Consider the following 27,549-nt stretch of genomic DNA (forward strand, 5'->3'; position numbering starts at 1 on the left):
GAGTGGGGGTGGGGGTCTGGTTTACCGGGACCTGTGCCACTCAATGATTGACGCCAGCCCTTGAAGGAAGGACCTTGAAGGAGGGTAAGATCCAGTGACTGCCAGTCCGGGGGCCAGCAGGGACTGGCCAATGTGAATCTTAAGGGGTCGTTTCATTGGTGTTTTTTGCTTTTATTTTTGTTTTATGAAGTATAGTTTAGCACTTGGTGGCTCGCAATGCTACTTTCCTGTTCCATATTCAGACCTGGCAGAGGCTACAGACCTCCATTCTTACACTGGGAGAAGACGCCATTACCCGACCGAGCCAAATACGGCAGTAAAAGGTTTGTGTGTCCCAGGTAATTTGATGTTGATCCCTTTACCCAGGAAGTACAGGTGGTGAGATTTGGGTAACAGGGGCGGTTGCCAGATTCTGCATCCGCTATTAAGACCAAAGTTAGGGAGCCGTCTGACTCCCTGTCTTAAGTTCAAGATGGTCTTGGGGGTTGAGAAGTCATAGTGGAGGTGTGAGGTGGTTCAGGGCTGGAGCTGTGTGAAGACCCTCGTCGTGGTGGCATCCGTTTTGGAAATGATCGGCTGTTCCCAAGTAACTCAAGTGACAGGCCAGTTAGTGCAGCTACTCTGAGGTGCTGTAGAAAAGGGTTGGCATTTCTTGATGACGGGAATTGGCCCGTTCTGTGCTAGCCTTCCGTTGACGTAAAAGAACTTTCCGGAAGGAATAAAGAAGGGTTATAGGAATGGCAGGCCGGGGATGGAGTTCTTCCTTTGAAACTTAAGTCATCTTCTGACTCGGCCCACAGGATGCCGTCGGTAACCGGATAAATGAGGTTTTGAAACCCATGATGGGTGAGATTACCGTCCACTGGCAGTTACTGACTGGGACCTGGCAAATTAACCAATGGGAAGAAGGCTGAACCTGTCAGACTGTAATCCTGCCTAGTGTGACTTTCCGCGGCTCTTCCTCCCGTTACCGTTGCGCAGTAGCACTAATTCCCGTTGGCTCACTCGATTATGACCGACTCTCCGTGGCAACGGGATATCTGTCATGGATGCCCCAGCGCCGGCTTGTTGTGTATGCCGGCTCCCGAGAGGGAGAAGCCCGATACACGACTGTGCGGAAGGGAGAGAGGCGGCTGGACTTGGCCTCACCTCGCTCGTACCCTGGTGCCGACGTCTTGACGACTGCTGATTCTCAGGAACACTGGTCCCTGTGTGGAAGGCTGAGCCTTCAGGGATCCATGCGTGGTGCCCAGTTTGCTTGTATTCAGGAGCATGCATACAGAAATATAATTTAAAATTTGTGCCTACCCATGTGATTTAAAATGTGTAGGTTCAAATTTATAAAGTTATAATTAAGAATTCTATAAAATTCTAAATATACATGTGCACGCCACACTGCAGTGGTGAAGCCTTTCCACTGGGCTTTAATGAATGACCACAAGATTGGAGGTACTGGACTGGGAGATACAGACTTTTAGGATGTTTCTCAAACTCAGAGGTGGGTAGTTCATGTCCAGAAAATAAAAATCCAGACCAAGGTTTTGTTTCAACCAACCATCTGAGTTTATTGAGTTGCAGTCACAAAGGCTTCAACTGGCTGGTTGAAACAAAAATCTTGGTCTGGATTTTTATTTTCTGCACCTGAACTACCCATCTGTACTCAAAGTCCTCTGTAAAATAACGTGGCCTTCTTGGGTGTCAAAGCCACCTAGGGAACTTTGGTGTCCCACCAAAGCAGAATCTGAACTGGGAGGCATCGTGACACACAGGCTGTGTCCAGCCCTTTACAAACTATACTTGTTTATTTTTGCCAATAAAAACACGACAGTCTGAGCAGGGCCGGCTATGTGAAGAGGCTTTGTGAGGCCAGCCTGGGTGTTGCTTCCTGTGGCCGGCTGGGGGGGGGGCACTACAAGCCAGGCCTTCATCATGCTCTTCAAACGAACGCTCCCCCAACATCCCACTTCAAACGGCTGGATGTCACTTTAAGATAAACTCGCGGGTCCTGTGCGGCCATGTAAACAGGCTCCTTTGTTTCCTGGCCGCCTTCTCCCTCAGCAGGTTAAACGAATGGCGTGTCTTGTGTGGCTTCTTGACTCTCGCCCTTCTGCGCACCTCGTACTCCGGCAACATTTGCAAGCGCTTTGCATGTCCGTCCGCAGTCCAGCCGGGTGAAGCTTCCTTAACCATGACAGCGGCGTTCATAAGTCAGCGCAAACCCAAAAAGAAGGGCGGATATGCCCTTACGTGTTCCGGTAAAAGACCTGGTGCCTTTGTGTTGAGCAGAGGCTGACGTTTGGTATTGTTATCAGAGAAAATCTTGACAGATTCCTGTAGATGCAAGTTGGTGATACGGTATTGCAGAGACTGTGTTTTAATGATTCAGGACATTATCAGGAAAATAAAACAAAACAAGTTCAAACTTGTTTGTCCCTCCTGGCTGGTGTTCTCCTACTGGTCCGACGCCCATGAGCTTCAGACAGACCCCTAGGTTCTGGAGAACTCTGTCAGTAAACAGGAAGTGCTGACAGGTCAGGACAGAAGTCTAGAGAAAGAGGACCTCAGGGAGACCATGCCCATTGTCCCAGGCCTTCAGAGGTATGCGTTGGCAGCACTTGCTTTTGATTTATTTTTTTTTCTCCTGTTTACGCCCCTGTCAGATCGCCTGTCCACACTCACAGTCACGTGATCCCACACGTCGGTGCTTTTGAGCGTTGGGTCCGATTGTGATGCCTTGGGGTCACTCGTGGGGTTGTGATGGTGTCGGCTTGGAGTTCTGACTAGTTTGATTGGTGCATCACAGCGTAGGATCTACAGTGAGAACTTCTTGAGGACCCTGTGTGTGTGTGTGTGTGTGTGTGTGTGTGTGTGTGTGTGTGTGTGTCACACTGATCATGTTTGCAGTCCGACAGGCCGCGCTATCCCACATACATTGAGAGCGCGTTGTTACAGCCCCCCCCAGTCCATTTACACTAAGGGTGGGGCCTCCTGCTTTTCTCCTTTCAGTGCAGGTGTCAGAGTTTTTTTTTTTTATTTATTTTTTTTAGCATTTTGTCATCCACCCGACACGACGCGTGCAACAGAGCACAGACTTGTGTCCCACTGTGTCCGTGTGCCTCTCTGCCTACCGTGACCGATGTTCGCTGAAGAAGAGACCATCTGTCATTGCCACCGAGTCCCCCCCCCATGCTGGTGCCCAGAGCTCCCGGTCACATCCTTCCGGAGACCTTGGGGTGGGGTGTGGCCTGGTCATGCGGCACCACCTCCATGTTAGCACTGCAGTGATCTGATTGGTTCTCTCCTTCTGTCATGCAGGTGATTGGCAGAGATCCACAGATGTGTGACAGCTCGGAGACCACGTACCTTCACTCTGCGGATATCTGAATTCCGGGAGAGCAGGGTGAGGATGCAGAATCTGGAACATTCTCTAATCTCAGCAGCAGTCCCTGCTTCTCAAGGGTTTCTATCATCTCAGCTACTTTTATAACATGAAGGCATATTAAACATGTCAGATTATCGACGCAGGTCTACTTAGAATACAGAAATACCAAAAATAAGAAAAGTATTTCTGGTAGCGAAACATGTTTTAAATTTGATGCTCCTTACTGGCTCCGTGAGGAGAACCTGCTTACAGAGGTTTTATCGCCATGGCGACAACACTGGGAGATTTCTGAGAACTTGACTTTTTTGACAGAGGGGGAGAGGGAATACAGGAATAAAACTGGGCGACGAGGGACAAAATGTGACACTTTTCGCTGGGCACATCGCAGGTGACGTCCCCTGTCTTCTGACTCACGGTCCTCAGTCAGCGGATTCGAGGGCTGGGGGGTGCCGTTCCCCGCCGTGATGTGACTGTCGTTTCCATGGCTCAGCCGTGTAGCGGATGGGATTTGGGAGAAACGCTGTCGGAGACGGTCACAAAAGACCTTCCCGTTCTGCCTGTCGTGGACATTTATACCCGCAGTGTCCCTCCGGCTGAGCTGCGGTGATATATTCGGTCCACATTCCCACTGGACGGTTTATAACCGGGTGATGAAGCTCCACATCCCTTCACCGGCTGAAGTCTGTGTGAAAGACACAAGCCTCTAAAAAGTTATCCTGCTAATGACCCTTAAATTGCTTGGGGGGGGGGGGGCATTTACACAAATGGCGGGGGAGGGATAGTGCCTGCCTGATGCTGTAGCATGGCATCAATCTCACGGGCATCTGTCGCCGTCGGTAATGCGGGTACCCCCCCCACCTTCCGCAATATAGTAGCAGAGGGCCTGTCTGTCGCTTACAAATGTTGATTTCACACCTGGGGGAGGGGTGCTCCATTCAAGGAGGGGAAAAGCTGAATAGGGATTTTTATTTGTGAAGGTGATGTTTTTTCAGAATTCTGATGTAAAATCCCAACTTTTACAGTTCAGAAATTTAATGTTTAACCTGCTTTCCAAGCCCAGAGTCTTTTATCCTTTGAAATGTTCATTTGTGAGACTGCTTTGCTCCGAGCTGCAGGAGAGCGCTAGAGCGGCGTGACTCGCCGTGTTGCCTGCAGCCAGACCGTCACGCATGCGGGAACCGGGCGCCTGGGGTCGCGGGCGGCTGGGGTCGCGGGCGGCTGGGGTCGCGGGGCTGGGGAATAATACATGAATAGGTCTGCCTTTCGACCCAACACAACAGGATGCTCACGTTTTGTCACGCAGCCTTTGATCAGCACAAAGGTCTGGCTGAGCGTTGTGGACTGCCTCGGGGTGCCTCAGGGTGGCCTTGGAGCACACTGGGGGGGGGGGGGGGAGCTTTGACCCCGACCCTGCTGGTGGTGGCCCAGCGGCAGGTAGCTGGAAGCTAATGACCTGGATTTGTGTCTGAAGGGCTGTAATTGTGACAGGAGACCACCCTCCCCTACCACACACCTAACCTGGATCTGTGAAGCGATCCATCTCTAAACCTGTAAAGCATGATATTGTGAGTTAGAGAGCTGACAGAAAGCTATCGGATCCTTGCTTAATTCTGCAAAAATGTAAAAAATGTATTGGTTTCATAACCAATGATGTCCATTGACCAGCAGTGTCTAATGTATCTGCACGTCTTCCGCACAGACATTTTCTTTTTTATTAAGCATCAGATTGTTTTGACCGGCTCATTCAGTTCTGTTCTTGCCATTTTGCTATTAGATATTGTAGCCATTGGCTCCCAAAGGGATACTAAACGCAAATGTTGGAAAGTAACACAAGTATGTCATTGCAACAGTGTTCCTAATTAAAAAGCACCCAATGAGACTGCTTGTCAATGAACTTATTAATTCAAAACAGCTATTGTAGAACTATAATTTGGGTTTCAATTTATTTAGACTTGAAATGAATGTTTTGCTTAAAACAGCCGGTTGTTTCTAATGTCATATATATTTTTTGTAGACGAATGAAGTGATGATTTTTGTTGTGACGTCCCGAGCAGTAACCCTCACAGCTGTGATGCGCTCACTGTGAACCGAAAGTGACTCGTGAGCGGTCCCTTCCAGGCGGCGGGAGCTGGACTCTGAAGATGATGCTGGGGTCCGAGCGAGGAGTGGTGGAGGAGTGGCTGTCGGAGTTCAAGGTGGGCGGCCGCCCCTTCCTGCAGAAACTCTGCTGCGCAGCAGTTATTTGTGTAACATTTTAAACTCAAAATAGCAGAAATGGGTGTGGTTTATGTTAGTCTGTGCCTCTTAATGACTCTGTATGTGTCCTGTGGTGCCCTGTAATGAACAGTTACGGCGCGTCGAAGGGCTGATGTTTAATGTTTAATTCCCTGGACAGTGCCTCCTAACTTGACCCTTAAATTACGTTACATTGTTGGTGTGACGTTATTGGTGCCCAGTGACTTGCAACCGCGATGTTTAACTGCGTCAGTAGTGAAAGGTAATCTGGCTGTTAGGGCCAACCTGGAGTTCTCTCATGAAGGCGTCAGCGTTCACCAAACAGGGAGGCTGACCTTGGGAAGGGTTTTGAGTCAAGTTGAGAAATCAGTGTTCCGCGGGTGGGTGGGGGTGTGGGGGTGTCCAGGGGCCAGCTGCAGCTGGAATGAGTTCCTGGCCACGTGAAAACAAAACCTAGAGACGCTGCGATTTCAGCATTTCTTTCGAAAGTTTTTTTTTTTTTTCTGGTTCATGGGTTTCCAGGAAAGCTGAAGCCGATCAGCTTCTAACCTAACCTCGCCCAAACGCCATTCCCACAGACGTTACCCGAAACGCAGATCTCCAGCTACGCCGGCAGCCTGCACCTGAAGAAGGCTCTGGTTCCAGCTCTTTACAGGGTCATCCAGGACCCCAACAATGAGGTGCGAGGTTCCCCCTGCCTCCTGTCTGTCAGCCTGCGAGGTTCCCCCTGCCACCTGTCTGTCAGCCTGCTAGGTTCCTCCTGTCTGTCAGCCTGCGAGGTTCCCCCTGCCTCCTGTCTGTCAGCCTGCGAGGTTCCCCCTGCCACCTGTCTGTCAGCCTGCGAGGTTCCCCCTGCCTCCTGTCTGTCAGCCTGCGAGGTTCCCCCTGCCACCTGTCTGTCAGCCTGCGAGGTTCCCCCTGCCTCCTGTCTGTCAGCCTGCGAGGTTCCCCCTGCCTCCTGTCTGTCAGCCTGCGAGGTTCCCCCTGCCTCCTGTCTGTCAGCCTGCGAGGTTCCCCCTTGCCTCCTGTCTGTCAGCCGGGTTGTTGGACACTGTGCCAGCGAAGGTCAGACACACACAGGCTTGACTCACAGACGCCATGATGGTTCTGGCAGTCAGGACGCGTTAGTTTGGTAACGGCTGCTGTATTTTATTTGGGAACAGGGTCTCTGACTCTTTCACGCTGTCCACGTTGTGACTCTTGGAGGCTGTAACTACTGGCAGGATTTGGAGAGCAGCCAGAGAGATGAGCAAACCATAACCTCCAGGCTGAGTAGGCAGACAGTATGCGGGTGTTCAGACAAGTTACGAGATCTTGCCCAGGAACCAGGCGATCAGGATGATTGCTGTTCCTTTAACATCACCTCACGACAGAGATGGTATTTGGCCATCTTGTCAGTACACTGGTTCTAAGTTCGTCCGTGCTCCACGCCCCCTCCCCCGACCTGCTCCGACCTCGGCACAGCGATACAGAGCGTTCAGGTTATTTTGGGTACGTGGTGTTCAGGCTCCTGTGGGAGGTGCTCTACCATATTCTGCCTTCAGGGTCGTAGGGTCTGACTGATTTGCAGTTTTAACTCTTGGACTTTTAATAACCTTTCATAAAGATGGATGTAAGAAAAAGAAACCCTTCCTGCCTTCCTGTCTGGCTGCCTGGCTGTCTGTCTGTCTGTCTGTCTGTCTGTCTGCCTGTCTGTCTGTCTGTCTGGCTGGCTGTCTGTCTGGCTGCCTGTCTGTCTGTCTGTCTGCCTGTTTGCCTGTCTGTGTGGCTGCCTGTCTGTCTGCCTATCTGTCTGTCTATCTGCCTTCCTGTCTGTCTGTCTGCCTTCTTGTCTATCTGCCTGTCTTCCTGTCTGTCTAGCTGCCTGCCTTCCTGTCTGCCTGCCTGCCTTCCTGTATGTCTGCCTGCCTGCCTGCCTGCCTGCCTGCCTGTCTGTCTGCCTGTCTGTCTGCCTGCCTGCCTGTCTGTCTGCCTGTCTCCCTCTCGTCAAGCAGGGCCATGCTGTTCAGCGTGCCATGTGCCCTTGCAGCCCTTACTGTCTGCCCCGAGGCTGTGTACAGAGAGGCCACGTCAGTCGTTTGAGCTCTCGGCTTGTGATTCTCGTCTCCCTCTCATGTAGGGCTTTACCTTGAGGGGCCACATCCCCAGCCCTGTCAAAGGCCCTTGCTGGCCACTGCTGTGCATAATCTTATTCTACCGCACCGGCCTCACTCTGATTGGCTCTTAGGAAATTGGTCTGTGTGGCATTAGGGGCAATTATGAGAATGTGCTCATTTGCTTGAAAGGCTCTTTCCCCAGTGCTGCCAGAACATCCCACCCCCACCTCGTATCTTCTCCCCAAGCTCTCTCTCTTTGATCATCCCGTCATTCTCTTCCTCTCCTCCTGGTGGCGCTCTGTCGCTGTGCCCAGTCAGATGATGGAGACATTAGATATTTGAAATCACAAGGAAACTCATGTCCTGCTGTAGCCCAGCGGGCCTTTTATAGACATCGCAGAGAGACGCAGCATCCGCCGCAGCCGACCGGCCTCTCTTCAGTATTCAGAGGCTGTAAGGGGGACATTAAAGACCCCATGGCACCTCTGAGTGAGATGGCCAGTCTGCCAGACGCTGCTTGGATGTTTCCTGCTAGAACCAAGATGAAAGGATAGTATAGGCTGGCGAGATCCATTAAGTGAAAGGGCTGTTTGATTATGGGATGTCTTCCATGTTAATGACATTATAGAGATGGGGTTGTCATGGAGCGTTTGTGCGTTTGTGTGTGTGTGTGTGTGTGTGTGTGTGTGTGTGTGTGTGTGTGGTGGGGGGGGGATTGTTATATATAAACATTGTGGGGACCACAATGAATTTTTCCTGTCCCCACAAGATCGTCATTGTTGGGATTAGTGTTTTGCCCATAGAATCGGATGGACGGTCTCCACGAAGATGTGAATACAAACGTGTGTGTGGGTATATGTGTGCTTGCCTGCACAGCACATTTCCTCATCTCTCGCTGTCCCCCCCCCCCCCCCCCCCAGCTCCTGGAGCCCGTCTGCCACCAGCTCTTCGAGCTCTACCGCAGCTCCGACGAGCGCCTCCGCCGCTTCACTCTGCAGTTCCTGCCCGAGCTGGTATGGGTGTACCTGCGTGCCACCGCCACCAGGGACCGCCACAGCAATGGCTGCATCGAGGCCCTGCTCCTGGGCATCTACAACCTGGTGCGTCTGCGGCACGACCCCCCCCCCCCTCAGGGGCTTGACGGTCACTGACTAACTGCTGTATGGGGGATGATGCGTGGGCCGTTTGTATGGGACAGCTGAAACCCCGACAGATGACATTACTGATGTTCTCCAAGCCAGAAGATGAAATGTCTACCTCCCCCTCCCCCCCCTACCTTGTTTCACAGGAGATTGTGGATAAGGAGGGAAATAGCAAACTGCTGTCCTTCACGATTCCATCCCTCTCCAAGCCGTCGATTTACCACGAGGTGAGTGGGAAGCAGACATGCAGTGCCGCCTGTGTTTGTACCCCAAGCTCAGCTGCTGGAGTCCTGTGTGCATTTTGCCCGTGTGCATCTTCCTGCCCCCCCCCAGTAACCCCCCCCCTTTTCACTGTGAGGCCCTGGCTGTGTATTTTGCGCATCTGCTCAATCTGAGGGAAACGCCAAACCGGATACCCTCACTGAAGGGTTTACCTCACTGGAAACCCGTTAAGTAACCAATGGAAAGTGCCTCTGACTGGAAATGCCAACCAGCTGGGTTTCGAAACCTACTTTCTTCCTTCTAGTGACGTTAATGGCCGTAATTATAATAGGAAGTAATATTTCTCACTGACTGACAGTTTTTAAGCTGCACGCGAGTCCCTGCTTTAGTCTGTGATGCTTCCTGCATGAATGGCGGAGGTGATGAATGCTGGTGATCCCATCTCCGCGCTCGGGGGACCTCGTCCTGCCCCCACTGTCCAGCTCCCCAAGGAGCCCATGACGGCCTACAGAGATGCCTCTGACCGCCAACCCCCCCTCATCTCCCCTCTGATCTCCTCGCTCCTTCTGTCCATCCTCTCTTTTATATCCAGTGTGTTCATCCGCTTCCCCCCCCCTTCAAACCCGCATCTGTTCCTGTCGGGTTTCCGATGAGTCATCCGACTGGGGGGACATGCAGGACAGACATGGGGTGCTTCCAAACAGTAGAACAAGCATGCTTGTGTGTGTGTGTGTGTGTGTGTGTGTGTGTGTGTGTGTGTCTGTGTGTGTGTGTCTGTGTCTGTGTGTGTGTGTGTGTGTGTGTGTGTGTGTGTGTGTGTGTGTGGTCCAGTTAAAAAACCAGCTATTTTGACATTGTGGGGACCATTTTTTTTAGGTCCCCACAAGGGGAAAATTCAATTTTATAAAAACTGACTGCAAGCAAAAAACTAAAAATGCAGTCTTCTGTTTTGTTTGGTTGCTTACGGTTAAGGTCAGGGCTGGATAGGGGTTACGGTTGTCATTGTTGGGATTAGGTCTTAAAAATGTCCCCACAAAGATATAATTACAAGCCTGTCTGTCTGGTGGATTAACTGAGGTCCAACTACACTGTTCACATACACACTCTTCGCTTTGTAAGGCTGAGAATTATTCGGGGGGGGGGGATTTCTAGACCCAGGCATCGATCGTAGTTGAATAGCACCAATTGACATCAGATTGCATCAGCATTTAGTCCCTGATGCCCATGCCGATTCCCCCCCCCCACCCCTCACCCCGACTTGTAGTCTACTTCAGTGACTCAGCCCCCACTGCACGCTGGCAGCAAAGGCTGAGGGCTGTCTGTGCATCCGTCTCCCCTAGCGACAGCCCTCCCGCATGCTGGCTCAGACAATGGCTGATGATGCCCTGCCCCCCAGCCTTGCTCCGCCCCCCAGCCTTGCTCCGCCCCGCTAACGTACCACTGCAGATCTCGATCTGCATTCCATCTTCATCACCTCTCCATCTCAGGTTACCTGCTCTGACCAGTCTGGGTGCTGCCAGCTTCCTGAGGCACACACACACACACACACACACAGGCACACACACAGACACACACACAGACACACACACAGACACACACACACAGACACACACACACACACACAGACACACACACACACACACGTTCACCACCCCCCCCGTGTCTTTCTTGCCCCTGCATTTGTTGTGCGTGTTTGTTTCTATCAAGAAGACACCGGGTTCCTGAACTCCGCTAACATCTGTGCTGACCGAAATGGTGGGCTGGTTTTTTCCGATGGTCTGTGCGGGTTGCTAGCACTGCAGCCATCTGGTTTGGGGGGGGGGGACAGTGCCTGGGAGGTGTACGCTAGGCAGGCAGGGTTAGTGTTGTGCATTGCCCCGATTGGGTGTACGCGATGATGCAATCAAACACCAGCCTCTGCAGCTAACCTTGTCTTCGTCTTTTCTCCCCCCCCCACCCCCGCCCGTCCTCCAGCCGTCCAGTTTGGGCTCCATAGCACTGACAGAGGGAGCACTCAGCCACCACGACCTCATCAGGGTGGTGTACAGCGGCCTGCACCCCCAGCGTGAGACCTTCACTGCCCAGAACAGGTCTCACCCTTACACACCCTTTCTTACTTCCAAAGACTCTTCCTTGTTTTTATCCCAACTGCCTATTAATAGCTTTGCCCCCCCCAGTAAAAAAGAATCAATGACATTCTTTGGAGGCCGATTCCTTCCCTTATTTACTTCTCCAGTCTCTTCTCAATGCCGTCACTTGTCAGCAAGGCCACCCACAGGCAGCTAAATGGACTCGTCTCTCTCACATTTGTTTTCTATTCTCCTTTTTAAGTTGCTCTTGCCAGCTCTCTGGCTCTGTGTGTGTGTGTGTGTGTGTGTGTGTGTGTGTGTGTGTGTTTATCTCTTCACGTCACACACAGAAAGTCCCTCCATCTCTTTCGGCTGCTGCATTTACACCACGACAGCTGTTTCTGCTATTTTCACGCTCCGTGGGGTTTCGTCACTGCCATCGAGTGAAAGAAGATGGGTTTGTGTCACGCGTGAGATATGCTGTGACTAGATAAGCCTAAGAGATTGTAGCTGCTAAACCATTAACTAAAGGTGATGAGTTTCTGCTCTTCAGTGCATCGTGCACATGCTGACTGTTGTGCTAACCTGACCGGTCGGCGTTAATGAAATGGCAAACGACTCATGGGGAATTAGGGGTCCGGGACCTTCCTCTTTCTATTCCCTCACCAAGGACTCTCAGCAAGGGCCAGAGAGGCAGCACTAAGCCAAAGCATGCCCTTGTAGCATTCCAGGACACGTATGTCATTGGTCTGGCATCGCTCAGATTTTTCCAGATAGTGTAATCTCAAAGGTATATGATGAAATGGCCTGAGATTCTCCAAGGTAACTGCAGGTTCCTCACTGGCTGAAGGTGTTCTTTTTCCTCCTGCTTGACAGATACTTAGGTAAACCCTATATGAGATGGAAAAAAAATATATACTTTAGGTAAACTACATTACCCAGAAGCACCTGAATCTCACAAACCACCTTTGAGTGAACTTCATTGGTAATTCTGCACAGATGGTCATTTAATACCCAGATTTTCTTTTTAATGAAGTGGTGACCTAATTGTTTTCTGTGTGGATGCAGGTTTGAGGTGCTGGCATTCCTCATGCTGTGCTACAACTCTGCTGTGGTCTACATGCCATGCTCCTCGTACCAGTCCGTTTGCAGGATGAGCTCACGGTGAGAACATATCTTCTGCCAAAGAAGGAAATGGGCCGGGAGACCGGACTGGATTCCTAGCTGTGACTGCTGTTATACTCTTGACGTTCTTTCTTTCTCGAAATGCCTCCAGCTGTTTCAACACACCCAGGTTAAAATCTCCCCGGTGTATTAATAGCGAGACGATAATTTGGTCTCGGTCAGAGGTTGGTGATCTGGGGATTTCCGTCCCCCCCCCCCCCCCCCCCCCCAGAGCTCAGAAACGGGCACCTCCCCACTGAGAGCAGGCAGACAACCTTCATCCACCGTGACATCTGTACTGACATCTGTAATGTCATGTGATCAGAATATGGCCTCTGGGGCTTAGACAGAAATATCTTTCCTGTGTGAAATGACTTCCTCTCATTGTTTCATAATGACACACCTAAAATGTTCATATTTTTTCACCTTTTCTACATGTGGAAAAAAACCCAGTATGACTGTGTCCCACAGCTGAAGAGGCCAGTGTCAGTTTTGCAGTGTTGCCCATCCTCACTCCTTCTCGCCTCCCCTGCTGCGCAGGTTGTGCGTGTGCGGGTTTCCAAGGCAACGGCAGAAGCTGTGGAGGGAACCGTGCGGCCGAGTAGTGCTGGACCCCGAGTTCATGGTGCAGATGCTTACCGCTGTCTATCACGCTATGTGAGTCTCCTATTGGCCGATTCTGGTCCCGCCTGCCATCCAGCAACCTGTTTGTCGTTGTTTTTGGTTTTTGTTGCATCACAAGGCATGGCATTCGAGGCAAGATTTTACTTTTCTCCCTATATTCAAGACCTCAAATTGGGTGATTTACAATAAATTGTCCCAAGTTACCTGAGCTTTAACAGGGAAACTGAAAACTGGACATGCATGTTCAGGCACATCAGGACACCATCAGCTTCCTCCATCCATCTCCAGAATGGAGAGGAATGCACCACATTGTCTGCCACAGGATTAGATTTGCATGGCAGCATGGGAGTAGAAGTTTGTTTACGTGTGGGAAGTCGATGCAAAGGAGATTAGGGCAGGCAGCTGTGGTGGGGGGGGCCGGGTGTTTTGTCTTGGGTTTTGTGGAATTTTACCAGAGGTCCTGCTTGGCCTTCCCCTTGGAGAGTCCCTAGTGAAAGAACAGGGGATTCACATGGGACTGAATCTAAGACATAATCAAACGAGTGCCTATCACTGTGTTAAAGTTGCGCCCGTGTGCATTTGCACCCCCTCTTATGTCGTTCCCTTGGTATCCAGATACAATGGAGAGTGGGATCTGGGGAAGGAGGCCCTGGATGACATTCTGTACCGGGCTCAGCTGGAGCTGTACTCCCAGCCGCTGCTGGTAAGGTGCCTGGATCACGCCACGACGCCCGCGGGAGAGACAGAGGTGCCATGCCAGTGGCTACTGGGCCTGGCCTGACCCCCATTCCTCCCGTGCCCCATCGCAGGTGGCCAATGCGATGAAGAGCTCGCTGCCCGCCACCGCGCCGGACGGCTCACGCGGCCGTAAGATCCTGCAGGTGGAGGTGACGCCTACCATCAGCCGGATCTCCCGCTCGGCCGTGACGGCGGCTTCAATACGGCGCCACCGCTGGAAGCGAGAGGGTAAGAGTGCCAATCTGTGCCACTCAGGTGCCAACCCCCCCCCCACGCCACCGTTCTCAGCACATCCGCAGTGCTGCCACCCCACACGCTGCCCCCGCAGGACGAGGTGGGTATGACAAGTGAAGAGACCAGGGGACGCATCGTCTGAGCTTCATGCTGTGGACGACCTACATTGTAGGAGCAGACGAATGAGCGAATCAGTAGATTTATATGAAAAAAATATATCTGAATGTATAAATGCCAACAATTTTGGTCTGATAAACCAGGCGAAAATGTAAAAGAGGTTTTTCAGTCAGCAGGACCCCCAATGTTGCTGTCACATGGATGTGTGGTGTTTGTCCTCGCCGTGTCACACGGTGTCTCGTTCTGTTTGTGTAACGTTTCTGTTGGTCGCTTGGGCTCTTTCTCCCCCCTCTGCTCCTGCTTCTCCTAATGCGTACAGATGGAGGGGGGGAGGGGGCCCCCACTCGCTTACGAATGGCATGTCCGCCTCGGGCACTAAGGCCCATGTCCTGTCCGGTTCTGTTGTGTTGACTCCCAGATTGTTTTGACCTCTCAAACGAGACGGAGTTCAGCATCTCCGTCACCCCCAGCCTCGACATCCCCTGGGAGCCGTCAGCCAATCCGGAGCAAGGAGAGAGGGGGAGTCACGGCGTGCCCCCGCTCACGCCTGAGGGTAGGCAGGAAGGGGGGAAGCTGTGATTGGTGGGGGACTATTGTTAGGATTGGCTCCTGTCCCCCCAGATGCCCCCTCCCCCGCTACCGTTACTCTCCCAGAGCATCACTAACTCCTCCAGATTCCCCATGCAAAAACTCACAAAATACAGCCCCCCTTTACCCCCCTTTTAAACACTTGCTGCTATCCCAGGTCCCAATGTCCTCTTAGCAGAAGGGTGAGTAGCGTGTTTCTGGGTGTGGTGTGGGGGCAGAGGGGAATGCTTGCATGAGTCCACAGTTTCTCCCAAGCGCATGTCCCTTCATTCTTTGGGAGCTCCACCCATATGCCTCACTGAGCGTGCTCCAGACACTTGGTCCTTGTGATTGGAAACCCTGTGGTACAGACCCAGCCAATCACAGCACGACAGACCTTTATTGTCACTGAAATCTTGCACGATCAGTTTTTCTCTGTATATTTTTTCTTCTGAGCTTTCGCAGTACCTAGCTCTATGATTGATTAGATAGTCGAAGGACTCCAGCGGTTGATGTATAGCCCCTTGAACGCAATCCCAGTTTCGGCACTCTGAGCGTCACTGGAACTATGTTACCTGCCAGTTTGTTTCGCAGCAGTGAAATGAACACGTCACTGGTCCGCAGTGCAATGGCAGGCAGTTATGGAAGCGCCCCCTACAGACAGGGCAGTCGTCAGCAGTGATGTGGCGCTCTTCTTGTTGGTCGTAGATGTGACACACATTGTGATGGCCATGAGTTCAGTGTCATGCAAAACAGGAAAAGCCAATCTGGGACCAACAAGTGAATTCGACCACAAGGCGATTAATATGCAGCTGGATGTTTGGCAAAAAATGGGAGCCTGCAAATGCATAACGACTTCGATTTCAAAACCTCTAAAGTGTTGAAAAGTGAACGCCGATAGTCAAGACGTTAGTCTATGAAGAAACACCACCCACTGTCTGTATACAGACAGTCTGTATATCAGTGGTACCACCACTGATAGAGAAACCACAACCTAGCGTATGTTGCTGAGGCTGTACCACTTGCAATGAGTGTCCAAAACACCCCCCCCCCTCATTGTCTGTCCAGAGATCACCCACAAATTCCACACACAACCATGACAAGCATGAACCCCACTCAAACCAGTCAGACTTCCTTTAATCAGTCTGTTTATCTTGGGGTAATTGCGATCAGCGTGCTCAGTGACTTAACTCCACCGCCAACCTGACCGCTTCTTACGCGTGCACGTTTGATCCAAGAGGAAGGAGACTCCCCCCCAAATCTGGAGATACTGGAGGACGCGGTCCACTCCAGTGCACCATCATCCACATTCTCCGCCTTTTCCATTCTGCATTCAGTGTCAGAATAGGTGCCTGTTGTCCTGAGAAGAGTACCCCCCCACACACACACACAGCAAGGGATACAGAGTCTCGGTAACGGGTTAGTCGGACTACATGAGGTCCGGTTTCACCAGTGAAAAGTGAAATTTGTCTGCCGGTTAGATTAGAACGAGCAATTGGGTGCCTCAGTAATGTAATGGTCACTCTTGGGGGAATTTCGGGGTCACCTGGGCCTTTCGGGAGCCGCAGAAGGCGTGTGGGCGTCTTGCCATCCCTGGATTGGGCAGTGGGCACTGCTTCTGGAGAGAGCAGGGTGCCACCTCCACCTTGGTAAGCCAGGTGGAATGTAATGAGATGCGGCAGGTATTCTCACACCCTGTGTTCGACCCCCCATGTTCACGTGGAGTCATGCCTGTTGGCTTTTTCGGGGGGGGCATTTTACCTGGTACTGCAGGTATTGTGTGTAAGCTCGTTGATGCCTCATCACATAGGGGTTTCTGGCTTAGTACCTACGACATTTGATCATTTAACCAGCACAGAAGTGACATTCGATCAACACGTCACACCCAGACGAAGGGAGGGTTTAAAGAGCAGTCGCCTTAGTGCCGTCGTCAAGCCGCTGATCCGGTCTGGCCGGTTGTTAGAGGATATCGATGTCTGTCAGCTGTTTCTGTAGAATACGTACCCACTGGCTGGGTTCTGTCACGAAAAGCCCTCCATCCCGTGCACTGCGCCCCCTGTCTGTTGGGCTGTCTTCTCCTGAGCCTGCCGTCCTCCTCTCTTTCCTTGCCCATCTCCTGTCGCCATTTCCCTCAGCATCTGTCCCCTGCCTGTCTGCTGGTCCGCCTCAGGGAAGGCCTATAGTCTGCTGGCCTGGATTCTCCCTCTCAGTGCTGCATGAGTGAGCACATTTTTCCCTTTAGGTTCTGTTGATGGCATCAAACTGACCATTTCCCCCGCTAGAGTCCATTTCTGCTTCTTTTATTCCGTTTGCCGCTTTCAGACTGAGATTTGAGGAGCGGATTTCTTTAAACACTTGTCTGCCTGTCTGTGTTTAATGTATTTCCTGTCTGTGTGTGGGTATGTGTATGTGTGTGTTTGATGTGCACAATTTATGTAACATTTGTTTTCTCAACTCTCAGGGATTATATCATGTTCCTTAAACACGTATCCAATTTTTTTTAAACAGTGAATAAGGGGATTATTTTATCTATTACTCATTTTTCATTTCCTCTTTCTATAAAGCTTTATAAGGTCTATTTACTAATAAATCGAAAGTGTTTTGCCTGTAGAATATAGTTTTTTGACATTTGAGCTTTGTACACCTAATTTAAGCCTGATGTAGGAAAATCAGAATGAGTGGAATCGATCACAGAAACCCGAAAACTATCAGAGCTTGACCCTGCTCTAGTTGCGGTGGGGATACAGGGTCAATGTTTTTGAGAGGCGCAGCGACAAACTCACCAGTTGCAATGCCCTCCTCATTTTGCATGTGCGGTTCTGATATCTGTCCCCAAATCAAATGGGCAGGTGTCCGAGAAGGGAGGCAGAAGGGACCATAATTGCGGGTGCGTTCACCTCCACTAAAGAAGCATGGCTGCCCTACAGGCTTCTGCCTTCTCTCACCTTACCATCATCTGTTTCTTCTTTGGTAATTTGTCCCCTGCTAGAGAGAGGCGGGCGCTCTGCTTACAATTGATATTTCTCGCTGGATAACATCATTAAGGAGTGAGTTTTCAGCTCTGCTGGGAGAGCTGGCACAGCGAAGTCTGTGACCCCGTGAGTCAGCCGGACTTGGGGTTCTGAAAATAAAAAGAGCTCAGCTTGTGATCTGCCTGACCTTGTCTGAGCAGGGAGTGTGTTGGTGACAGGAGGCTCAAATATCCACGGTTCACATCACGCAGAGCGGCTCGTACCAGCGTGAGAGCTGACAAACTCAAACGATCTCTGGAGAGTCTCCCCAAGTGCCCCGTGTAGGATGTAGCTTGAGTTGTTGAATATCACCATGGAGATTATTCCAGAAGCTTCTTCCGGGTCTTAGCGGTCATTCCTGGCGCGCCTTAATGACCCGTACAGACCTCATTGTCTCCCCCGCCGTCTCCAGCCCTCACACTCCCCCCCTCCCTCATTCTCTTCTCGCTCCCCGTTTCTCCTACATCAGCAGATGCGGATGGAGTAAGCGGCGGTGAGGAGTCCTTCACCCTGAACGACCCAGATGAGGGCTTCTCCTCCGGCGCGTCCAACAGCAGCCAGCCCAGTGGGACCAAGCTGAGCGGCGAGGGCGGGGCCACACGCAGCAGCAGCCTGAAGAAGGGCGTCACGGGATGGCTGTCCCGGGAGCGGGACAAGGAGCCGGGTCAGACGCGGCACAGGGACTCCTCTGCTGACTCACAGGTGGTGCTGCGGAGACACCAGCGGCGACCGTCACCCCCACCCGCCATCACGCTGGATGCCATCGAGCTGAGCCCAGTGCGGAAGCACCTGAGCTACCCCGCCTCGCAGGCATTGGTGCGGACCGCCAGTGCTTCCTCCAGCCGCTCCTTCGACTGCACGGACATGAGCTTGAACGGGGGCCGGCGTGGCGCTGCGGGGGCGGGACTGGAGGTGGGGCTGCTGGGCGGCACCCAGGCGGGGCTCTCTGCCAGCGTTGCCCATCATTTTTCCACCAGCAGTCTGCAAGAGGAGCGCCTGGCCAGACCTGGGGAGGCCCAGGACCTTCTGTCCCCGGGGGCTCCACTCACCAAGCAGTCTCGCTCGCCCAGCTTCAACATGCAGATCATTTCGCAGGTTTAGCAGTGAGGGGGCGGAGCTGGGGACAGGGGGAGGGGCCAGAGGGAGGGGCTATGCTCCGGTCCTCCCTTTTCTCCTACTCCTCCTGCTCCTACTCCTCCTTTTGTTCCTCCTGTTCCTCTGCTCTTCCTTGCCCTGTGGTGCCCAAGATCAGATCCACTCCACGTGCAGAAACTCAGGAGCTGACAGCAAGATGGGGAGTGGAACTGACAGCTCCCTCTTGTGGGGGGAGGACATGTGTCCGGCAGCAAAGCCCAGGGATGGTCTGTGACCTACAGATGTCTTTCCTCTATATCTTGGGGCTGTGGAGGATGGGGCACAAGCCCTGTGGAGGAAGTGAGTCCCCTGGTGCAGAGTGCCCCCTGTGACCAGGAAACCATCACTTCCCAGCATCCTCTCCTTCTGACCAAATGGAGCATTTCGTGTAATTACTGTTCTTTTATTTTAATTTATTTTATGGGTTTTTTTTGAGAGGGGGAGTATTGGGGCAGGATATGGTGAAAACCACGAATAGGTGACAGAACAGAATCTGACAACTTCATTCAATGAGTCAAGTGAGCTGCGGTTGCTGTTAATCACAGGAAAACATAAATATTAGTGGAATTGATGTTTTTGATTTGATTTTTCTCAAGACTTGTGATCTATATTTTGTATTCAGTCAGCAATAAGCTTACTGTCGTACATTTGGAAAAGAGAAGATCACTGTAGTTTTCATGCCTTCCCTGTTTCCCCTAGGGTGATGTGCAATCTACAATCTGAATTTTATTTTTAATTCAGTGTAATTTATATGGTATCCTTTTATTGTCCTGTTCAAGACTTGCATCCCAAAGACAATGCTTCCTAGTCTTGAATCTGTTGCTGTAATAGAAAACTCGGACCAAGGGAGAGACACACTGGTTTTTTGTTTCTCAGTGCAAACTTGATTTATTTTTCGTAATTTATATGATTCATGCATAGTCGTCTAATGTATATGAGATTTTATTTTACTAAACAGAAATCTGCTGACTGTAATTCAAAGAGAACGACACAAATTGAGGACGGAGACTGGAGTTTTACCTGCCGGAAAATTCCGGGGCTGCACAATGTTTTTGACCTGAAGTGGGATCTTGCAGGATCCTCGTGTTTTTGCCAGTGGTGCAGCTGCGGAGAAATCTGGTGGGAAAAATCAGGAATTATGGAACAAAACCAAAACCACAGGTCCCGGATTTCGCCGAGATGCTGGTGACTGAGGGAGAGACAGGCACACCCAAGGAATCTTCTATGAATTGCACCCAAGAGACTGTTAGTAGCCAAATGTGTGTATGTGAGAGCGAGAGAGAGAATTTTGGTGTTTTTTTGAAGCCTTACGGTGTTTTTGAGGCAAAGGAGATTATACTGGAGGAACTTTTTCTGCCTGGCTAGTTTTGGTGTGCTCACCGAACACCTGGCAACCACAATGCGCTCACCCCCCACCACGTGCCGTATAGCCTGAGTGTTTGTCCACCTTCTGTCTTGTGGTTTTATTCTTGTGACGTTGGCGCTTTAATAGCGTGTGGCAATAGAAAACACTGCAAAGTGGCCGACAGTTTTATCCCAATGATTAGCGTTAAGATATTAGTGTGAGCTGAGTTGCTGTTTTTTTTTTTTATTATTATTTATTTTTTATCCCCCGATGGACACCAAGCTGCAGGCCAGTAGAACCACAACCTCTGAAGCGCGTTCAGGCCGTCACTGTGGTCGCTTGTCGTCGTCTGCTGCTGTTGTAGTCTTTGCTAAATGCCATGGGGAAGTGCAGTCTTCACACAGGTGTGGTGGCATTTCCATTTAAGGGGAAATGCTTTTACGAAACCTGTAAGAGGTCTAGCCAAGAGGCAGATAGTGCAGGATGTGGAGTTCAGTCTGGTCACGTTATCTGCGATCTGGCCTTGCCGTTCTGTCAAGGCAGCGTTTGTCCTGCAGCAGTGAGATGATCTTTGATCCCGCTTTTGCCTATTTTGTCCGTTTGATTTTTCCCACAGACCTGAGCAGACACCTAGAAAAGGGGCACTTTCTTACTTCCATCTTGGTTAGCTTTGAAGCTGAACGTGCTTCAAAGTATCACACTTGTCAGGGTGAATCCTCCAATATAGGACAAGTACAGCTCTACAGCCTGTGAATACTGTCCTGGTCGGTTGCCCTTTGCTGACTGATGTGCCGATATGGTATCCTCTTGAGAGAAACTTGAATCTTTACCTTCTTAAGATATACAGCAATGTGTTTGATATGTTTTTGTCTGGCTGTGTATGTACACTAACGTCTAAGTGGTGCTTAATGACATATTACTGTTCTGTGTGCTTGTCTGTCTGCAAGAAAGCTTAGCACCAACATTTCACATAATCCCATTTTCCGGATCACGTGTGTTAAGATTCCACACTCGTAGTCTCGTTAGGTCTGTGTTTCATTTATTGCCGATTTAGTGACATGTGTGGGAGAAAGGAGTGGATGTGACTGCGAACAGTGTCCTCAGATTTGAATATTGCTGGACATTCTCATTGACATATTGTTGAATAACACAAAACCTCACAGTAATCACGGTTTCTCTTATAATTATTGTTTGTGGACTTTTCGGTGTCCATGTTTAATATGGGTTGTATCCCTGAATGGACTTTGACAGGGACGTAGGGGGTAAACATGATTTTTTTTTTTCTGGTGAGATGTAGAACAAAGGGAGTCTCTCACACACTGCTGAGGCTTTAGTGTGGCTGCTGTCAGACCCTCCCTTCTCCTGTATGTGGCTACATAGACCGACAAGTGTTTCCCAATCCGGTCCATGGGGACCCACAGCCAGTCCACGATTTTGCTCCCTCCTAGCTTCCTGCCAGACATGTTTTTGCTACAGCGACCTGGGAGGGAGCAAAAATGTGGCCTGGCTGTGGGTCCCCGAGGACCGGTTTGGGAAACACTGCTAAGTAGCCAGTTCATCCTGTTCAAAACATCACACCTGTCTGGCCTCCTTGTAGGGATCATCTTGTCTTGTAACAGATCCATCGTGGAGGCTTCCCCTTCCCGTGACCCTGTTTGTTGATAGTGTGAGAACGAAGCCCTCCCAGAATGCACTTTGTCTGATATGGCAGTTAAATGATTAATTCAGGGTTCCGTTTCCATGTCCTTAAAACTCAAGGTCTAATCAATGACCACCGCTGACAGACCAGAAACATGGGCCAGGGTTAGAATTCATATATATTTTTTTTACAACCAAAAAGGCTGTTTTTTGTTTTTCCTTTTGCTGCACAACCTCAGGAGGGAGTTAGGAAACGTATCTGGGCTTTGTCATGGTAAAAAATCCCAGTTATTTTATTCAGAAAATAAAACCTATTAATTCTATGCAACATTTTAAATTATTTACTGACTTTTCCTTTGGTGACTTTTTAACCATTTTGGGTCTCTGAGCTGACATTGGCAGGCATGCAGCTGCTGTACAGGAGACGCCTCGTGTTATGTGGACTGCTGGAGCCTCAAGAAGACGAAAGCGGGGGGGCGGGGGCACCTTCACAGCATTGCACTGCTGTAGCGGAAAGAGGGACAGTGTCACTTCCATCCATCTTCCCACGGCCGAGCGCTGTTGCCCTCTTCGTCATTGTGCGCCATATCCCTCTTGCGAGAGGTGCGTAGCTTTCCTCGTGCTGGTGGTGATGTCCGTCGTGAAAGACTCAAAACTCTGGTGACCCCGGAGGGTCAAACTGAGCTCATGCATGTAAAAGCCATTTCCTTTGTAGCTGTTACTCCATAATGGTTTGAAGCCATTGGCATATAAAATGAATAGAGTTAATGCATACAATCTTAAAGATTCTAGTGAACTTAAAAATGTGAAACATTGTATCATTGATGTTGTAAATGGAATAAAATTTAAATCCTTGTAAATATGAAAAAAATGTACAATATGAGACAATAAAAATCTGTCTGCAAGAGAGATATGTATCTGTAAAATGTTGAATAAATATTTGTGTTTATGGATTCTGTTCTAGTCTTTATTTGATCTATTGTAAAACTCCGAATCTTGTGGTTTTCCTGCATAAATTCGTTGGTGCTTCAAAATTAAGTCACAATTTAGTTTCTTTTCTTTGCTGAAAACTTTTTAATGGAAGGAGATATAGATATTTTTGTTAAGCATATACAAAAACCTTGCAACAACGGAGTTAGAAAATGAGTACAACACTCAGCTTTAGTAGAGCGATTTCAAGCAGTTTGCAAGCAAACATGCTAGATAAGTTGTGCGCTCAAACCAAGCTGATCTGTGTCAGTTTTCTATATGAACCCACATCTATAAGTAGCCACATCTTAAACCGCAGGCTGTCACAGCATTTAGGCTTTTTGTAATAACTGCTGTGCATAAACATCAGCTATTTAACTTCTTAGTACAAAGCATTAGTGCTGAGAGTAGATTATTACTTTATTAGCATCGTCCCAAAGCCCAACCCATCTGCTACAGCGTTGCTCCTTCATAATGCTAAAATGAAACAACAAAGGTTCACATGGTAACAGTTTCCAGTATTATGGTTATGTGGCCATAACCTGGGGAATAATTTTTAAAAGGGGCTGTGCTGCCATCTACTGGTCAGCCTTATGCCACTATCATTTTTGATTATCCTTAGCACACTAGTTTAATGGGACATGGAAAATGAGTAATAAACTGTACGAAGCCTTACATGTAACTTTAGGGACACGACGCAGAGCATGGTGGGGGTGGTGATGGGGAATCCTAACTAATGTGAACATTTGCAGCATTGCTGGCCAGAGGTAGCACTACCTCAGCAATATCCTTATACCTAAAAAAGGTATATAATATATATATATATATAAGGGTATAGAAGCCCTGTGCCCAAGTGCTAAAAAAAACAAAATACATTTTCCTCTATTTATAGAAAATAAATGTGTGACTATAAACATTTTAAACAAGCATGCCATTTTCCATAAATACTAACAAACCAAATTCAGTTTTGAGCAACACCTCAGGCGAACTACGGACCGTACACACTGGCAGAATTACCAAAACCGTAAAGCGGCTGACGCAGTACAGTTAATAAACAGAAGCAACATCTTGCTCGATCGTTGGTTTCCAGTAGTCGTTGGTCGTTACTGACGCGGAATCTGCATGGTAACTGAGCACAGTGATGGCAGGAGCAATGAAGTGATGATGTCACTCCTCTGGAATGCTGGCCTCCTGCACCGGGTAGCGTCCAGCCCAGCCAGTCTGTAATTGCTTCTTCAAAAAACAATGCTATCACACTCTGGAGGTGCTTTCAAGGTACTTAGATGAGATTGGGGAAGGCAATTAGTATTCATTTCCTCTCAAGGTTCCTGTCCAGCACAATGTGACAGAGAGCTGAGGCCCATAGTGGAGGGCGTTACCATTCCCTGCCTGTTACTGACTGGTTCCAGTTGTGTAAAACCAATCAAGTAACCAGCAGTTAATGCAAGCTATTATTCCCTCACAGTGGGTTTTGGAGTCTCGCTTGTCGCATCAGTACCTAGCACATTCTCACTATCGCCCCCTGCTGGTCACACCATCCCTGTGCGGCTCACTGTTGGATAACGTCAGCCATCGCGGCCTGGCAGTCGCGTCTTCGCAGCGAGCGCAGCCTGTTGTCCGTCGCCTTGCGGACAACCTGCAGCTCTTCGGGATCCAGCTCCTTCAGCAGCAGCAAGACTGCGTCCAGCACGTGCGGCTGCATGGGGAATGCGGCAGGTTGGGCGGCGAGGTGAAACAGGAGCCAGGCGCAGGAGGAAGCGTACAGAGGAGTTATTACATGGACAAGATATGCGGGTGATAAACTGCATAGCATGTGTTTGATTACTACACACATCTGAATATGCATATACACTCAGTGTGCAGGAAATGCAAGAATGCGCACTAATTACTTCTTAGTACAAAGTTAATGGATGCCGCTAACCCGTTTCCCCGTGTCCCGTGGGGAAGAGAAGGATGGAAATTTATCCCTGGGTATTGGTTTCATTCCCAGCTGCTCACGGATTTTACTGCAACAAGAAAAATTAAATTTCATCACAGAGATGTAATACTGATTAGCATTCACTGTTACAGGAAAGCAATTATAGCAAACTGATATAAACCAGCAACCATTTGTTCATAGCTCAAGGGGTGGAAATAATCCCAAAATTAACTGAAAGAGTCTTGGGTGCAGTAAACCCTCCAGCACATGATCACACATGTAGCGCAGTGTTTCCCAATCTGGTCCTTGGGGACCTGCAGACAGTCCATGTTTTTGCTCCTTCCCAAATCCCTGGGAGGGAGCAAAAATGTGCACTATCTGGCAGTGAGCTCGGAAGGAGCAAAAACGTGGACTGTCTGCAGGCCCCCAAGGACCGGATTGGGAAACACTGATGTAGAGCAAAAATGCAGTACAAGTGCCGAGCTGCCCCAACAGCCAAAGAGGGACGGGGGGGGGGGGCTCACTTGGTCTCCTCCATGCTGTAGTTGAGGGGGTCACTCTCGCTGTCAGCCTCTAACCCCCCATTGGCGGAGCAGGGTGCAGGTGCTGGGGGGGTGCTGATCTCCTCCCCTTCCTCGAGGGCCTGAGCCAGCTCCTCCTCCGTCACCACTGGGAAATACAAAGAAATGTGGGACCCACTTTGAACACTGGGAAACAGCGGAGGCGCTCAGGCTTTTTATACATACAATAAAATTACACAGCATTATTAATAATGTAATATTACCAATGGAAGTCAGAGAAACTGTAGTGATTTTAATTAGATAGATACTACTGTGAAGAATCAGTATGGTGCCATGACCTGACAACAACAAAACACCGCCCAGCACTCCAGTCCGGTCACCTTGGTTGTCCAGCTTGTGCAGACTGGGCAGGTTGCGCAGCACGGTGAGCCGGTACTTGGTAGGATCAGAACCACAACAGGGGTTTTCCGCCAGCCATAGCACGCGCAGCCGGGCCAGGTGCCGCAGGTAGGCCAGCTCCGCCAGACTCTGGATGCTGTTCCGTCGTAGGTAGAGCTCGCCTAGGCTCAGACAGCGGCTGACTGGCTCCAGGGAGCTGATCCTATTGGCACTGGATGCGGCGAAGATACGCAATCGTCAAGAAATTTGTAAAATTCTGTCCGCACAGCATGTTTAGGTGAACCAATGACTGAGTGACTGAAAACCATTTACAAAGCACTATGGTTCTTTTTTTTTTATATATATATATAGTTTTAGAATTTAGTGATCAGTGGTCATTGTTGACACACCACAGCACACAGTGCACAACAACGAAATGTGTCCTCTGCATTTAACCCATATGTGACATCGTGACATAGCAGGGGACAGTTAATTCAGCACCCAGGGAGCAGTGCTTGGGGGCGGGGTTAAATAGCCCAGTCAAAGGTAAACTGTCCCCATCAATGAAATGGCTTGTTTTCTCATGAAAGATGAAAAACATACCTGAGAGTCAGCACTTCAATATTGGGCATTTCCTTGAATATGGAGATCTGGAAAAAAATCAACATATAAAAATTCAATTCAATTACTTTTATTAACAGACTCAGGTCCATAGATACACAAAAAAGGACAGATAAATATGAAAACACATATGAAGAAAATCAAATACATACAAACATCTCAGCCAATACACACTGGATGCATAACGGGAACAACTTACGGGAAAAACCCTGTTAAACATGTGATCGTTGCTGATTGGAATATATGTTCATTAACATGAAAAAAGTATGGAAACAATATAGTAAACACAAAACACTTACATCTGTCAGATTACAGCCCCTGCAAGAAAGACGACAGAAAGTTACAGTACGACGTACTAACTAATAATTTAAAGAGTAAGACTGGGAGAACCGAAATTATTGAAAGATAGTTCGCACACAGATCAATAATTATAACCACAAAAATATTCGGTTACAGGGAAACATACCCAGTGCGCTGGAATACGGGACAGGCTTAAAGCTGCTAGATGATCCGTGTTCATACATTCATTATTTAACGGGGAACTACACGACTCGGCTCCAAATTACAGCTACTTCAAACCGTATTCCTTTCATTACACCAATCAGCCTTGTCCCCAATGTTAAACACGAGTCAATCGGTTAGTTAAAGGCTAATGAAAAATCGCCATACGATCGCATTAGCTAGCTTACTAGCCGACATGCTACCTCAGTGAATACGTACCAGCAGTTCAGCTTTTTAACACTGTCGAGGTCCGAGGCTTTAGCCCTCGCAAGCACTAACTTTCGAGTTAGTTTCATCCTAATAGCAACAGATATGTTTTGTAGTTGTTGTTTAGTTAAGCTACAGTATTTTACCTAATTAATCATAATTCCAGCCCCCTTTACTTACACGCATGTAATCGTGCGACTGTTTATAAGTGAGTGCGCATGCGCGCTTGTTTGACCACGTGGCCTACAAAGCGTCAGTAGCAACGGTATGGTTACCATTTAATTTACGCACAGATAGTACTTCAACATATGCAGTAATTAGAGAATAATATAATACAGATCATTGGTAGTTACATATTTATAAAGAATGAGTATTTTATATTTATGGAAAATGCCAGAAAATAATATGATCCGATTAACATTCAATATATACTCGGTTTTCCACAGTTTTAGTTAACGTAGAGTTAAGCTTAACATAAAGCACACCCAAAACAAATCTTTTTCAAAGCATTCTTGAAAAGTGCCATAACAAACATCCACGCACCTATCAAGGCATCTTCCATTACCTCTTGTCCAGTGTACGGTAGTTTGACATCTCTGATCTGATATTTCCTTCAATACTTCAATGTTTAGGGCCCACCTGCCTGCACCCAGGCATCTTGCATGCAGCAGAACCAGGGGCACATGACACTGCATGCATGCTTATGAATGCTGAAA

General features: G+C 49.3%; 2 protein-coding genes across 6 annotated transcripts in view; one reads left to right on the top strand and one right to left on the bottom strand.

The window, feature by feature from the left end:
- LOC111858350 (hyccin 2) overlaps positions 1-22,671 on the top strand; it is a 33,594-nt gene extending 10,923 nt beyond the window's left edge. For 2 of the 4 annotated variants that reach the window (XM_023840036.2, XM_023840037.2), the window contains exons 2-13: positions 3,316-3,400; positions 5,501-5,577; positions 6,196-6,297; positions 8,634-8,813; positions 9,002-9,082; positions 11,052-11,167; positions 12,215-12,310; positions 12,851-12,967; positions 13,550-13,637; positions 13,744-13,900; positions 14,442-14,576; positions 18,074-22,671. In XM_023840036.2, the coding sequence (XP_023695804.2) occupies positions 5,524-5,577; positions 6,196-6,297; positions 8,634-8,813; positions 9,002-9,082; positions 11,052-11,167; positions 12,215-12,310; positions 12,851-12,967; positions 13,550-13,637; positions 13,744-13,900; positions 14,442-14,576; positions 18,074-18,702 (1,755 nt within the window). In that variant the 5' untranslated portion in view covers positions 3,316-3,400; positions 5,501-5,523 and the 3' untranslated portion in view covers positions 18,703-22,671. Of the gene's footprint in view, positions 1-3,315; positions 3,401-5,500; positions 5,578-6,195; positions 6,298-8,633; positions 8,814-9,001; positions 9,083-11,051; positions 11,168-12,214; positions 12,311-12,850; positions 12,968-13,549; positions 13,638-13,743; positions 13,901-14,441; positions 14,577-18,070 lie in introns of all 4 variants that reach the window. The other 2 variants (XM_023840038.2, XM_023840039.2) reach the window with 2 other exon arrangements.
- A 98-nt stretch (positions 22,672-22,769) lies between these two features.
- Positions 22,770-27,063, bottom strand: cfap410 (cilia and flagella associated protein 410). Of its 2 annotated transcripts, none has more exons than XM_023839959.2 (7): positions 26,846-27,063; positions 26,425-26,443; positions 26,108-26,154; positions 25,507-25,736; positions 25,130-25,274; positions 24,609-24,693; positions 22,770-24,383 (listed from the first exon to the last, which is right to left on the bottom strand). In XM_023839959.2, the coding sequence occupies exons 1-7, from the start codon at positions 26,920-26,922 to the stop codon at positions 24,237-24,239; spliced, it is 750 nt and encodes a 249-aa protein (XP_023695727.1). In that variant the 5' UTR covers positions 26,923-27,063; the 3' UTR covers positions 22,770-24,236. The 2 variants fall into 2 exon arrangements, with proteins under 2 accessions (XP_023695727.1, XP_023695728.1); XM_023839960.2 differs by lacking the exon at positions 26,846-27,063 and adding an exon at positions 26,592-26,825.
- Positions 27,064-27,549: the final 486 nt, after the last annotated feature.

Source organism: Paramormyrops kingsleyae, chromosome 16 (assembly GCF_048594095.1).
Source record: "Paramormyrops kingsleyae isolate MSU_618 chromosome 16, PKINGS_0.4, whole genome shotgun sequence".
NCBI lineage: Eukaryota > Metazoa > Chordata > Actinopteri > Osteoglossiformes > Mormyridae > Paramormyrops > Paramormyrops kingsleyae.